This window comes from Diprion similis, chromosome 1 (genome assembly GCF_021155765.1).
Source record: "Diprion similis isolate iyDipSimi1 chromosome 1, iyDipSimi1.1, whole genome shotgun sequence".
In the NCBI taxonomy this organism is placed as follows: domain Eukaryota; kingdom Metazoa; phylum Arthropoda; class Insecta; order Hymenoptera; family Diprionidae; genus Diprion; species Diprion similis.
The window spans coordinates 15,276,123-15,291,011 of NC_060105.1; the positions used below are offsets into that span (position 1 = coordinate 15,276,123).

The window sequence follows — 14,889 nt, forward strand, 5'->3', positions numbered from 1 at the left end:
TAATAATAATAATTTTTCAGTTCAAAATCACCATATTAATTTTTGATGTTCACTAAATTAAATTTTCTTGTTTTGGCATAATGTATTTGCAATGAACAAATAATAAGTTATTTAGTATTTGCTGAAGTTGCATCACTTATATTTATTACATGATACTTCTATAAATTTTTTTAACATGCATGTTAAATTGATAATTTTAAAGTTGCATTTAACAAGCAAGTAAATATTATGCAATGATACTGTCGGAGCTGATGATAACTTAGTAAAGTATGTATGTACAGTTGGAAGACGTACAAAAATAAAACTGGAATACGTAATATCAAGTATCAATAAGTAATACAAATGTAGTAAGTAATTTAAATTCAACCATTGAGGAGTTGTGTCATGAATTTCATCGTTAGTATTTTGACCTCCATCTAACTAATTCGAACGACGGAAAAACCTTCAACTTTGGTGTCAATTCGTACCCTCAACTTTTTTCTAATAGGAATCCATAGTTGGGGGTACGATTATATACACCCAAGTTAAGAGTTTTTCTCGTGACAATACTAGAAACTATGTACAAGTTTCAACCATCTTTCTCTCTAATTTGTTATCCATGATGACTCAGTAATTACTGAAATCATTAATCAATTTACATCATTTCATTGGTATGGTTGAGGTGCCGGTATACAGAACATTGTTGGGATATATTGTCTTATACCCACCTTAATAATCGGAATTGAAACTTTCAACATATTAATACACATTTATTTCTGTATTTCAAATTTCGTACCAAATTCCATGATTCAATATGTACCGCATTCATATATAGTATAAATTAGTAGTCATTTCATGTAACTAGTTTGAAATCACTTTACCAAAACTATTTTTACTATTGTTATGTTGATGTTAATTAATGTTCTCTGCAGTGTTGATACATTTAAGAAAAGTAAAACTAAGAAAAACTGATATATAACAGCGAAATATTCCACTTTGTGTAAATAATAGTGCATGATAGTAAATCGTGGAAGATTTCTTACAGTGGACACTCAAAGTAAGTTACAAAGAGAGCTTGTGGAGTACAAGAGAATTGAATTCAATTGAAGTTTTTGAGGCGATAGCAGGGGTAACACGAAAAAGTATGTGTTTTAGGATTGTATTGAATAGATCTGCATTTTACGGAAAAACAATATGTCGACTTGAGTGGGCCACTTGAAAATAATTTTCCTCCATAATGAATTATAGTAATTTGTTGAGTTACACATCTTCAAATACAAAATAAGAAGTAACACTAATGAAAAATTCTGTACTGGTTATTTTTAATGCAGTTATTGCAATCGATAAATATAATGTCGAATAACTTCTGGGTAAATGAAATATAGTTAAAGTACACAACTTTAAAACGGAATACAAATTATGCACAATCTCATCAATTATTTTAACACTTGATACGCAATCTTTTGACTGATGTTGTAAGATCCGTACCAGCTTTAATATTGATTTCTGGATACTCAGTACCCAATGATTACTTGGTCGTCTATCAAATGTAATGTGATGAAGTATCTCGTTGCAAACTTATATGAGCAAGAGCCATTTACACAATTGGGTGACATCATGCTCATTTTACCTGCCTCATCTATTACTTGTCATGTTGGCATTATTATTAACCACTTTTAACATGTGATGCTACAAGTCTCACTGTTGCATAAAATTCTACAATTCACGGCGGAGATCTTCTATTACTACTGTTATTGTTACTTCTGTTACGATTTCGTCTGCGAATCCGACCCGACCCTCGCCGATTATTCTGATTTTGATTGCCTGCATTCCAGTCTCCTCCATTACCCCCAAAGTTTGGAGGTGGAGGTCCATTGGGACCAAAGCCCATAATATTGTCATTAGGTCCGAAGGTGTTGAAATTACTAGGTGGAAAGTTCTGTCCCTCGTAATTTGGCGCATCGTAATTTGGCCCGTCATGTCCGAATCCCCCCATAGTAGGTGCAGGGCCCAATAAACCAGCCCCGCTGTTACGCTGTGGGTTAAATCGGGGATCAAAATTCATCTGATTAGCAGGCCCCATATGTGAGCCATTTGGCCCCATATGTGAGCCATTTGGCCCCATGTTTCCCATCGGCGGTACATTGGTTATAGCCGGCATTTGTCCCATGTTTGGCATATTTCCCATCATTGGTCCGTTCGCTCCAATATTTCCAATCATATTCATTGGTCCCATATTTCCCATCATAGGTGCATTACCGCCCAAGGTGATGGGCATACTTTGAGAATTAATCGCCTTCACATTGTCTATAGGTGGTTGCTGAGAATTTGCGGACATGGAAGGTATAGCACTGCCAGAAGGTGGTAAAGTTGCATTTTCTAAGGCTTTTCTACGTGGATCTGCCCGAATTTGTGGCGGGGACTTCGGTGTGTCTGGTTTAACAGGTGGCGGGGACATCGGCGAATCTGCAAGGTCTGCGTCAGTGATACGGAATATTTTTCGCAGTCTAGGGTCATTTTTTACTTGCGGATCGTTTCGAGTCAATTTCAGACCTGTATAGTAAGGTATTGGTATATCTACTACGTATACTTTGAATGGCATGGGAGGATGCGAAGATATACTTGCATCTATTTCTGTACAGGGAACATGTGATGGTGCAGGTTTAAAGGGGAGACTGAGCATTTGTCTCAGATCAATGTCTGATCTTGTTGAAGTCGCTGTTACTATTCTCAAATCTGTGTCCCCAAAGTCGGAAGTGTATCGTTGTCTCAAGTCCATATCTTTCCTTCTGTGATCCTGATCACTTTTAGCTCTTAAATCTGTATCCAAGTGAGTATCCATGCTTGTTATCCCTGAACTGTAGATACTATTCTCTATCCTCAAGGGTTTTGATTCTTTTTTCAGGTCTGACCTCGCCGTTGGCGGCGGACTGTGTAGCTTGTGATCTTCTCGTCGTTGGCGTGGGTCCCTAGACATTCTTGGATCCCTGGAAATGCTAGTGGAAGAATTATTCACAGTCATATTAGGTGACGAGTTGGGGCTTGGAATTCCGTCTTTTGTTATCGTTTTCGAACGGACAGTCGTGCTTGACGTTTCTGAAACTTGGTCGAACGTGGGTGAAACGCCAGTGTACATGTCGATTCTACTTTTTCCCTGATGGTTATACTCGGTAGGATACTCAATCTTGACTTTTTTCGGTGCCATAGGTCTGTCAACAAGCTCCAAATCAGATTTTGTCACATTTTCAATGGACTGTTCTGTCTTTGATAGACTCTTCTTATCTTTGCTATTCGTCGTTGAGCTGTGAGCTTTGATGGTTGACAGTAGTTTTGAAACTTCAGCACTGATATCAATTTTGCTCAAGTCTCCAAGTTTATCTACAATAGCCGCAGGTTGAGGTACAGTTGAAGTTTCAACTATGGTGGAGGATGATGTATCTTTTTGCCCACTTGACTTGCCATCAGTGTCAACTTCGTTGTCATCTTTTTGTGTATCTTTCAGAACGATTGTCAAGTTACCTCCATCATCGTCGTCGTCGTCTTCATCATCAGAGTACCAATCACCTTGTTGATTCTCCAAATTATCTTTGATGTATTCATCGTCCATGTTTTTGAAACTATCTTGAGCAGCTCGTTGCAGCTGTTGAATTCTTAGAAATAGTTCTTGCGCTCGTTTTGGTAAGTGTGACGGAATTTCACCATCCTCGTTGGACACACCTGATGCCAAAGATAAACTTGAAGATTGGGCGGACATTTGCTGCTCTGGAATGGGCAAATAATAATCATGAAAACAATTTATAACGTCCGGTAGACTGCATTTATTCGTTAGTACGTTAAATAATTGGACGGATTAGTGTTAACTTTTGTAGGCTGACATCTGAAAAAATATCTGAAACCATCCATTGAGTATTCAACTTTTTTTTCCCACCAATGATAATTGATGAATGAAGAGAATTGTACGCGGAATTTCATATGAATTTTTCAATACGGAATTAAAATTGATGCAACAGCGATCAAGTCAGTGTGATTTTAATTTGGCAACCTAAAAGTTTGCGTCTAAAATAAGTGAACAAAGTGTGAAATAATCACTGATCCTTTCACTTATTTTGTGTTTTCCGATGGTAATTAAAGTTTTAAAATCCAAATACAAAAGAACGTGTGTTATGCATCAAATTTCACGTCAATAGTATAAAAAAAATTGAACAAGAAGAAGGAATAAACAATATGCTTACCTTCTTGTTTCAATTTTTCACCACTTCTATCTCTATTTTCTTCGTCTTCGACAGGAATTTCTATAACCAGCTGAGTTTCTTCATCCTTGTCACTTTCTTCATCAATTTTTGTAGTTAGGTTCGCTGCTTCGTCGGCTATGCTCACAGTAGACAGCTTTGCAGGCGGCAATAAAAGTTGCCTAAGGTCCACATCTTTTGGGGCTTCAAACTTTGCCTCATGTTCTACTTTTTTTGCCTGGACGAATGAAGATTCGCAGCATATCAGAAGATTGCAAGAGACTGCGAGAAAAGAATGCTTCTTTTCATAATAATAGACATGCTTACCTGAGCAGCAATTTCATCCTCCTCAACATCTTTCGTAAAATCTTCTTTTTCTTTAGCATCCTGCTCTTTTTCAATGTCATCGCCAGTCGATTCATTGTAAAATCCCATGCTGGCAATTCGCTGCTGCAATAATAGCTGATGTTGGAGCTGTTGTTGAACAGCCAAGCCCAGGGCAGCGTTGGGTAATTGGAGGCCAAGTTGGTTTGCTGACTGAAGCAGCATAATTTGTTCATACGGCACGCGATCCTCATCAGATCCCCATCTAGTTTTCTTTCCTGGTGATTTTCTTTCTTTTACTCCACTCTTTGGCTGGGTACCAGTATTCTCAGCTATGAATAAGAATCAAAAATCATTAAAAACGCTAAATTTATGTCTGGAAATGAATGTCATTACATGATGCGAGCTTTGCCAAATTTCCTGACAATAAAATAACGTCATTAGAAGTTGTACAAATAGTACTTTAAGTCACATCTGTTTTAACCAGTGTGATAATTTAGAGTATAGTTCATACAAAAGTCACGTAGGTGTGTGGTAAAATTTATTAATTGGATTTTGTGATCACTCATCGAAGTGACTCCGATCAACTGCTTAATTTTAGTTTTAATGTTAGCGACGAAGCTGGTGTGGCTGTGCAATTAGATCACTTATAAGGATACCAGACTGATACACTCTTATAGGCTATCCAGAAGGGGAAATCGAAATTGAAGTACCATCAAAGTTCAGTGGTCTAGGATCTTTTCAGGTTCTGGCAATTATCTTCACTTTTTGGGTGTAAGCACCGTCTCGGATGACGATGAATATATATGGTCATGTAGATATTCGATAAACTTTTATGGATATTATAAAAATGTGCAAATTATATTAACAATGTCGCAATTTGAAGTGTTTCACGAAATCCAATTACACAAATCTTTGTTTCTCACCTTCGTCGTCTTTTCTTTCTCCACCGTGAGTGCTATTCGGTACTTGGACATTCAGTTCAAAGAGACTGGGGATTTTCTGGTTTGCAAGATTCTGATTCACTTGTCCTTGAGCCTTGGCAGTATTATTGATCATCATCAACGCTCCTTCCCTAGTAAGCCTTGGAAAGTCCCCCAAAATCTCCTTCGGTGCTGTTTCCAAGTGCTTTAGTAAAATATTTTTGACCTGCGGAAATAAGAGGATATTCAATAATGCTGATAATACGAACTGCTCAAGATTTTCCTCTTAGTTAAAGTTTCAAATCAAAATCGATGTTAGGTGAGGAAATCACTATTCCTGTCCTAAGTCGAGTTCTTCGTCAGGTTGACATATATTAACTATGGTAGTATTTATTGAAATCGGGCATAAAATTTACTTTTTCATAAAGTAGAGGGTTTCGCCAGAGTTAACTGCTTAAAACCTTGAAATTCTGTTAGCTGGATACTGCAATACAGTTTCAGACTACTGATTTTACAAGTGTGTGTTTCGCATGTGATTTAAGAAAATTTGCTTCTGACTTCTTCAGTTTGAACAACGCTTTTAAATTTATACAAAAGGTTTTGCAATATAGTTATTACGCTACCAGTTAGTAATATTAATTGCTGTAACACATTCACTCAAAATTACAATAATGTAATAAAAAACAAAACTCGACAAACCAAGTCGGTCAAGTTCAAAGATGAAATATTGAGTCATTCATTTCATGAATTCTATTTTATGATTCCACCTGTTTGTATTAGAGTGAACTTGATAAATCAGAGATGGAAATATCAGATTCGAGGATTCTGCCACAAATCAAGCTTACCGGTAAACGTAATTAATGAATCGATGTATTTTATATACTTAAATGTTGCGACCCTCACCTGTTCATTGAGTGGACTGTGAGAAAATTTACAATTTTCTCCATTTGTGCACTTTAATCCAGTGTGGAAAAATTTACATGGAAAATCATGATGCATATAGAGGCATTTGTCTCTCTTAGCACAACAATCCATAAGGTAGAATTTACAGAGTTCCATTTTGCGTGGAGGAAGAGCATTATGAGAAAATGGACAGTCATCTCCGCGATGACATTTTCCTTGCATAAAGTAGACACAAACAGAGTCCGGGTCTTGGATATGATCGTTGTTCTGATTTCTACGGTTGTTTCGATCATTCCGCATGTGACCTCGCCCTTTATTTTTACCTCCTCTATCATTTTTCCCACCCCTGCGACCTGCAAATTAAATGAATCAATGTCAAAATTGATGCGCTTGATCATTGAAAAGCATAACATTTAGTGAACAAAAATGTACAAATTAATACATTCCGATTTCAATAGAATTAAGAGACGAACTCATGAAAAACTTTTCCATCATCTTTTGTACAAACCTCCTCGCCCACCACGCTTATTTTCATTGTCTCGATGTCGATTGAATCCAGGACGCTCTTCGTAATCGGATCCACTCTCGTAACTCTCATAGTCATTGTTTAGACGTCTTGCAGGAGAATTGTGTTCCCGGGAGTCTTTTCTGATTGGTGAAGCACCTCTGACAAACAGCATCTCGTCGTCATCTTCATTACCATCTTCTTCATCACTTGGTTTCCTCCTCTGATCACAAAAAATTATATGAACAAAAATTATAAACACATCGTGACAACTTTTAGATACAAAATTTAATGTCGAGATATCTGCGATATTTCTGTAATTTCTTCGTTATCATTTCGAAATAATCTATTTGTGACAATTCGTAAAATTCAGAAAAAAATGAAATTATGTGAATTCTGAAAGAGTTACATGACTGAAGTTTCATAGAGCACATAGTCAATAATATTCCATCTTTGAACGTGCACCAAAAAATCAGTTTGCTCCCTGGAGAAAATACCTATTTAGGCAGGCATTTATACGCAAATGATTACGTGAATCATAATATTCTAAAGTATCTTACAGAAATTTGGCATGGTGTATTACCTTTTGTTCTTTACTACGGTCTTCCTCCCTGTCTTCACGACTCCTTTTCCTGCTGCCTTTATTACGATTATTCTTATTTTTATTTTTATTATCTTGACTCTTAGCTTTATCTTCTTCTAATGCAGCTCGTATTGCTTTCTCAACATCACCTGCCCAATCCTCAGATGGATTTTTATACTTATTGAATCTATCAAGTTTACTTCCTGCTTGCACAAGTGGCTTTTTGTTTTTGTTAAACTTGGCATCAAAAATCTTATTCTTGGGAGGCTCCTGCTTTGCAACAGGCTTAGGTTGTTCAATACCAGGCTTAGGTATAACCGGAGGTGGAATCGGCTCGTCATCCTCATCAGACGGAATCTCTCCGTCTTCCAAATCTTCATCATTGTTGCTAAATAAATAAAAATAATCATGCTTATAACATTTGACCTATTTTTCCTCAGTTCAGAATACCAGCTGATATTTACAGCGGCTTGAAACAGATTATCATGAGTATTAATGTGTAATTATGTGTATAATAATGCTGCTATTATGAAGCTGAAACGTCACGTGTACAAATGTATTCTCAATTGCCGTGTTAAAGGTACTCCACTTATCATAACGTGATGTTGCTAATGTTTGAGACCTGCTTAGAGATATTGGTAAGGTAGCCCTACTGTACTTGTCTCATTTAGGAATTGATGTCGATAGCAAGGATTACTGACTCTCCAATTTTTACACAACCTGACTCGGAATCACACAACCTTATTGGTGCAGGCTTTGTATGTCATTATTGAAATCACATTACTGTACTTTATGAAATTAGCATAGATGTACCATTGCGTGCCGGTAATTTTTATGCATATTATTTCTAAAAAAATATTCTCATGTATTTGTATGAATTTCAGCACAAAAGCATGTCATGATTGCCAATTCATTTTTAGCCCACTAAATTAAAATTGAACGTTTTATTAAATCTTATTCCCTGATATTCTTGGATCAGAAGATTAATCCAAAGTAATTGATTTTTCACACATGTGAATTTTTTTAAATTGTCTTCAGTAGGTATTTGTGAAAAAACATAATACTTAATCTGTTTTAGTTTGGTAGACTAACTGTGACAAGCCAGCACCAACCCATTATCAAACAGATTTGACTTCTTGTATAATTATGTAAAAATAATGGTGTAAATTAATACTTTGGTCATTTTAATTGCAATAGATCTGCTAGAAGGGAGAAAATTGTTGGGTTGATAGCGTTCAAAATAGAAGCATTCTTCCTAGGAAGCTGGCATTAAAATTCTTCATTCGCGGCAACATACTGAAGAATTTTTCATCGTTGGAATTTTTATGATAAAAATCACATTAGATCTTGGATTACAAGTGATTTGAGCATACATTAAAATAACTTGTATAAATTATCGAGGTGTCATGTTTGGCTGTGGAACTACATGAAATTGCAATTGACAGTTGCAATTGGCAGTTGACACTATTTGAAGATTAGTTGGTCTTCTTTGTAGCAGATTTACAATCAGGAATTGAGAGAACCTGAAACCTCCAGTTTCAGAAGGTGAGGAATTATTACTCATAGACATTTGCTGCTGAAATTCCAAAAATGCCGTAATGTCAAGGATAAAACGTACTTGGCTCTAAGTACCAGCTCATAATTTGATTGAACCAAAAAAGACAAAGTTCCAATAGACGGGTACGATTATATCAGATTCGAATAAGAAATCAAAGAAACTAAGAAAATCTGAAAAGCTTAAACTATCGGCGATTCAGGAAAGTTAATGTTTCAGGCTGTAATGCGGCTACCGTATTTCCGAAGCGGCCCTCGAAGTCTGAAAGATCGACCGTATAGAAGCCGCGATATGAACCACGCAGAAAACATTAGTCAGTCAGAAAACTATCCCCCACTTGCTTTGTTAGTACCCGTACAGCATGCATTGAAATTAATAGTTAGGCGAAATTAGGAAATTAACAATAACCCGCGTCGTCTACACCGCGTACAAGAAACAGATGTATTTTTCCCCTGACAGCATAATGAATAGATATAATGTTATGTTACAAATTAAAAACTTGATGTTTTACGAAATCTTCCAATTTTACCGCAAAATTCAGAATATCTAATTCGAGAAAAAAATAAACTACTATATTTATAATTGCCTTATACCAGAAGTCATTGGGGAATTCAATTTAATTGACACATTAATTCTTTTTACCATTTAACGAATTTTCGCCAAATTCGATGAACAAAAGAAATATTTGTGAATTTAAGATACGAATGGAATGAAATGTGTATGTCAAATGTTTGCAGTTTCGGCATAAGTCACATATTCGAAATAGGCTCGCATGCTATGCTCTATTTTTTTTTGATAAATGGTAAATGAAAACTGAAAAAGTTGTAAACTGATAACAACTTATAATAAAACTTTGTAGCACTATATTATGTATACTGTGTATACGATATCCTCGCACAAAGAGATCGAGTATTTAATTTTTTTTTGACTTCTAGAAAACAATAGATTGGAGTTGGAGTTACCTTACCACACAATTGAGTCATCATCAATCATTAGCATACATCAATAATACCACATTTGCAGCATACTCATCATTGCAGCATTATTTTATAAACATCGTTGAAACTGTTGGTCGTGAAGAAAGAATGACGTCATCAGCACCTGTCCATCAATTCGTTTTGTTCACGTGTGTGTGTGTGTGTGTGTGCGCGTGTGTGGTGTGACCGCGCGGAGGCGAGTAAGTGAGCTTATGAGTGAAAGTGTACTGAAATACATACGTATACACGTACAAGAATGTGTAAAGTATTGGGCATTTCAAACCACTCCCCTACTGCTCCTGCAGCTGCTGGGTGTAATTTTTGTGACAAACAATATACAGAAACATGTATCATATGTTAGAATCGTATTGGCTTTATCTGTTGCTTGGCAAGAATGTAAAATTATTACGTAACGCAATGATTTTACTATCGAGAGATACAAGTGTTATATAAGATTAAATTGCATTGTTGAAACCTTGAACCTATTGAGAAATTCCTGAAAGAAAAGAATAAATAATAGATATGAAATTAGAGGCTTCACCACGTTCCAGTTAAAAATGTAAATTATGTTATAATTACGTACAAAGGATATCGAAATATCGTCATTGAAGTATTTTATAAGACTTTGGACTAACGTTGAAAATTAATAGGAAGTATCGCTTGACCTTCCCGTATGTTAGAATGGTGAAACGAAACAATAGAAAAAGCCAATATCAGGAGTGATAGGAATAACAGTAATAAGAATGAGTAAACCGACAAAACAAGGTCACTTTCAACTCAGTGGGGTCAAAATCGATGAAGATGTAACTTTATACGAAATATTAAAGGCGACTTTTTTTTTTAAATTTAACCGTGTACGTGTGTACGACTGTATTGTATTGTAATGTAGCATGTAGGTATAAAATTTACGTTTTTAGATGCATGTCGTTGTTTTTTTTTTTTTTACTTCTGTTGTAATTGTCTGTCGTTTCTTGTAGTGATTTTTATGGTATAAAATGGAGCAAACCTTTCGATTTGGGTCTCGGCCGCGGAAACACTCTCTAGTGCCATTGTTTGCTTATTGATTTTGTTGGATGAAATCAATATACTGACTGCACTAATCGATGAACGGTGATTGATTTTTGTACGTTGCGCGCCTAAATTCTACCATTTAGGGGCAAATGTGTTGTTTTTTCGCTGCAATATCCTTGACTGTTTCGTTATCAAATATCCCGATAGCCAAAAATAACGAATGCAATTAATGGTTTGTGCGTTCGTTTGATTTATTATTAATATTTTCCTTGATTTTTCCAACTCAATTGATAATTTTGATATTTGAATTATATTTGAGGCAATGATGGTCCAAAATCTTAAGTATTTTCACTTTGGATGAAATAAATTGTTCACTGTATTTTCAGAAATTGCGTCTCGCAGCTCTAATAAGCCAGCCAGCGTCATTCTAGCTGACGTGGCACCGTGGCAAATGCGAATACGATGTACGAACCAGGCCAAGTACAGAAACGCGATAAAAAGGCTCCCAGTGAAAAGCTCAGATATAATCATATACGTGACCGTGTACCGAGTTTTCTACTGAACATTTTTAGTGAAACCTGTCAGAGCTGCCGCGGTCAGATTTATTTGTAGGTATATGTTGTGTTCTCCTTATTTTTGTTCGACCGATACAAGTATCGCAATTCTCGTGGTTAATAAATTTAAGAAAACATGGCGAAGAGATAGTGCGTAGCGGATCGTATTCTCGGGGCTTGGCTTGGCTTAGCGTGGCTTGAGCTCGCGTACGTGTGTATTTCTGAAGTATTTTTGCTGTTCTCGTTAATTTTTTCAGAGTCCCTGTGTACGTTTATTATTTGTTTTCGTGTCTTTTTGCTGCAGTCAATTATAGTGAATTATTTTTTGCAAATAGCGAAAAATGTTCAATTTGTCAGGATATAGAAGATGTTATAAATATTGTGTAAATATCAATTGATAAGCGAAACTTCAAAGATTAACTAAACATGGCCACATCTGGAACTATTCTGAACGGACGTCCCGTGTAGAGCGGCCGGGAAGGCGAAAGTCGAGCCGATCGATCTCAACCAGCCAATCACGGCGCATGGTGACGTGACACAGGCATCACGTGGTGCGCGGCCCCGCCTTCGGCGGGGAGAATTCCGTATCTGCACCTTGAACGGAAATCGCCGTCAAATATACCGAGAAACTCTGCCAAAAGGGCAGCCTCCGAGCCATGCGTACACCGCTAGCGTCACTGCCACCGCCACACACGCACAATTTTTACGTGAGTCAAGTCAGCGGACAAATGCTGAAACGAAAGCTTGCGCATGTGTGGTGCTGGCGGTTTTCGCGTGGCTCGGAATCTATCCTTCCGCAAAGATTCCCTGTATATGTAGCAACCAATCTAAAAACATCGTCCACCAAATCACAGATATTTCTCGTGGATAAGCTATATACTATACGAAAACATATCTACTTACAAATAATACATTCCGTTCATCCGGCCAAGAATATTTGACCAGCAATTGAAAGGGAGGAGAGAGTTGCTTGTCCCCAATATTTCATTCTTGCTGTCTTCTCTCTCTTTTCATAGTAATATTACGAATCTAGACTTTTGCTGGATTTAACCTTCATACGCATTTACACTCAGATTTTATATATTGACATTTTTGCACATGTTGTCAATGGCACGTATGTGGTTCAGCACACATAAAATTTGTGTAGGGCTTAATTGTACGTACGGCATGTATACATACTATTACCTTCCTCGCATGCCTCAAAAGGTAAAACCTGGATTAGAATATGAAAAATACTCTGTCTAGAACTCAGTTCAGTCCTATTGCATATCAGTTGTTACCAAGATAAGGTAAGATTGTCTCTAAATCTTACGAAATACATAGGATTACACGAGTTTCAGGTATATTGACCGAAACTTGAGCTTTTTTGAGCTTTTACGAATTTTGCACCACTCTAGATGTGCTAGAAATTGATAGGCCTTGAAATTGACCACATGAAACGAAACCAAACGAAAAGATTTAAAAAAGTTTTCAATAGTATGCCAATGTAAAAAATCTAAATTTTCAACTTTTTATTTTTTCTTATTTCTATTTTGCTTCAGAATAAAAACAATAAAGAATCAGAAAAATCAAAACAAAGCAGAAAAAATTGATAAAAGAACCATTTAAATTTTTTCAAAGTTAGTAGGTATGTATGTCGCAGCTCTAGGTGTCTTTACATGTTTCAAAGTAATGAATACCAATGGACGCAAGATATTCAAATTATAATTCCTTGCTAAACAAAAAATATGAATAAATTAATTTCTTGACATTTGAAAATCATGCAGGACGATTCTGCAACAGTGAATTTGATTTAACAAAAATCATTATGGGTGTAGAAAATAAATGAGACAGTCAGTACATTTTGATTGCTCTAATTAAACGATATATTTAGTTAATAATCACATATATGGGGCTTTCCACGTCAAATCGATCAATGATTTTCGCTGACCGTTTTTGATTCGCTCCACAATTTTTTATACGATTCTCCAATGTAAAAAATGCAATCCTGAATTTGAAGCGTTTTTCGCGTATGCCTGTAGTTTTTAGCCTTTCAAACGATGTGCCAATTTCATTTTCATCATGCGTTACCATAAGCTGTATGAAAATAAAATGGCATGCTGCTTAAAATTACGGAAAGTTGTTCCATAATTGTAAGAAAATTTTGCAATGTAAACAGTAGTTGGGCATACGCAATTGGTATGCAATTATTTCTTAAGCCGTTTTATAAGAAGAAATTGTATGAAAACACGGAAAATTTCCTTACTCAAATACGTTCACGTAACCACAACAGCCCTTCGGGTCCACCCTAACGCTATGCCAATGGTTCCTCGAGAGATTTTTATTTTGAATTTCACTGCAAAACACATGGCAGCCTGATTAAAATCATACCAAAGCATATAATTTTTGAACAAATGACGAATTATTTTTTAATATAAAGAACCCAGAACGACTCTTCGATTCACGCATTATTATCATGGGGATATACGGATAATATTGTCCTCTGATAGGTATACTGAGTAAAATCGTATCCGAAAATCTGCGACTATCCTCCGATTCACAAAGATGATTCGCGGCTTCTTTAATTTCGATTTCAGCTAATTAACCAACAACTTCTCTCATCTTGCACCTAATTCCAGCCTTGTTTATGTAGCTGCATAGTGTATGTAAAAATGATAAACGTTTGTTTCAAACAATCTCCTCATGCTTTTTTTTCTTACAATTTACCAAAGCACGTTTCTTATAGTTCTTTTCTTGAACATTATCATATCCAAATAGTAGTCGAAACGCCTATCGCACCTGAATTTCATTAAATATTTATCTCAAATTGACGTTGATTGTGCAAAGAATTGTTAGTATTCAAATAAAAGCTTTGGCCGATTGTCAGTACATCAAAAGCATCTTGGAACAGCTGATCCCAAAATTAAATTGATTAGTTTTCCATAAATTTCACAAAATAAATTCTGTACATGAGCTAACTAATTCATTGTACTTTTCTTTCCGTTCAACAAAATATTTTCAGGCTTCAAATTCAATGCGAGCTATTCCTCAATTCAAATTCTACGCGCGTCATTCTCGAGTTCGAACAGAATAAAGCTATCATGAGCAATGGCTGAACGCAATTCCGCTAGATCGTGCGTTTACCAGTCACGAAAAAACACGCTATATTATGCATTCTATGGCTACGTTCCGAAATGAGCGTCAATACTGTCGGTAATTTTTTATCCTTCTTGCACAGCCTAGTTCGTTACTAACTCTGCCTCTATCCTAGGGCGTTTTAGCCTGCCAGCTAGTTTCGGAACGCAGCCTTTATTGCACCATACAACCTTAGGAATAAAGTATGATTTATAATCTTAGAGTATGTAGA

General features: G+C 36.2%; 1 protein-coding gene across 2 annotated transcripts; it reads right to left on the minus strand.

The window, feature by feature from the left end:
• Positions 1–1,122: 1,122 nt before the first annotated feature.
• On the minus strand, positions 1,123–11,994 carry LOC124405968 (protein suppressor of sable). 2 transcript variants are annotated; one of them, XM_046881253.1, is made up of 8 exons: positions 10,985–11,994; positions 7,447–7,834; positions 6,867–7,086; positions 6,359–6,711; positions 5,459–5,681; positions 4,536–4,864; positions 4,217–4,446; positions 1,123–3,743 (listed from the first exon to the last, which is right to left on the minus strand). In XM_046881253.1, the coding sequence occupies exons 1-8, from the start codon at positions 11,026–11,028 to the stop codon at positions 1,703–1,705; spliced, it is 3,828 nt and encodes a 1,275-aa protein (XP_046737209.1). In that variant the 5' UTR covers positions 11,029–11,994; the 3' UTR covers positions 1,123–1,702. The 2 variants fall into 2 exon arrangements, with proteins under 2 accessions (XP_046737209.1, XP_046737201.1); XM_046881245.1 differs by having other exon boundaries at positions 1,123–3,741; positions 4,212–4,446.
• Positions 11,995–14,889: the final 2,895 nt, after the last annotated feature.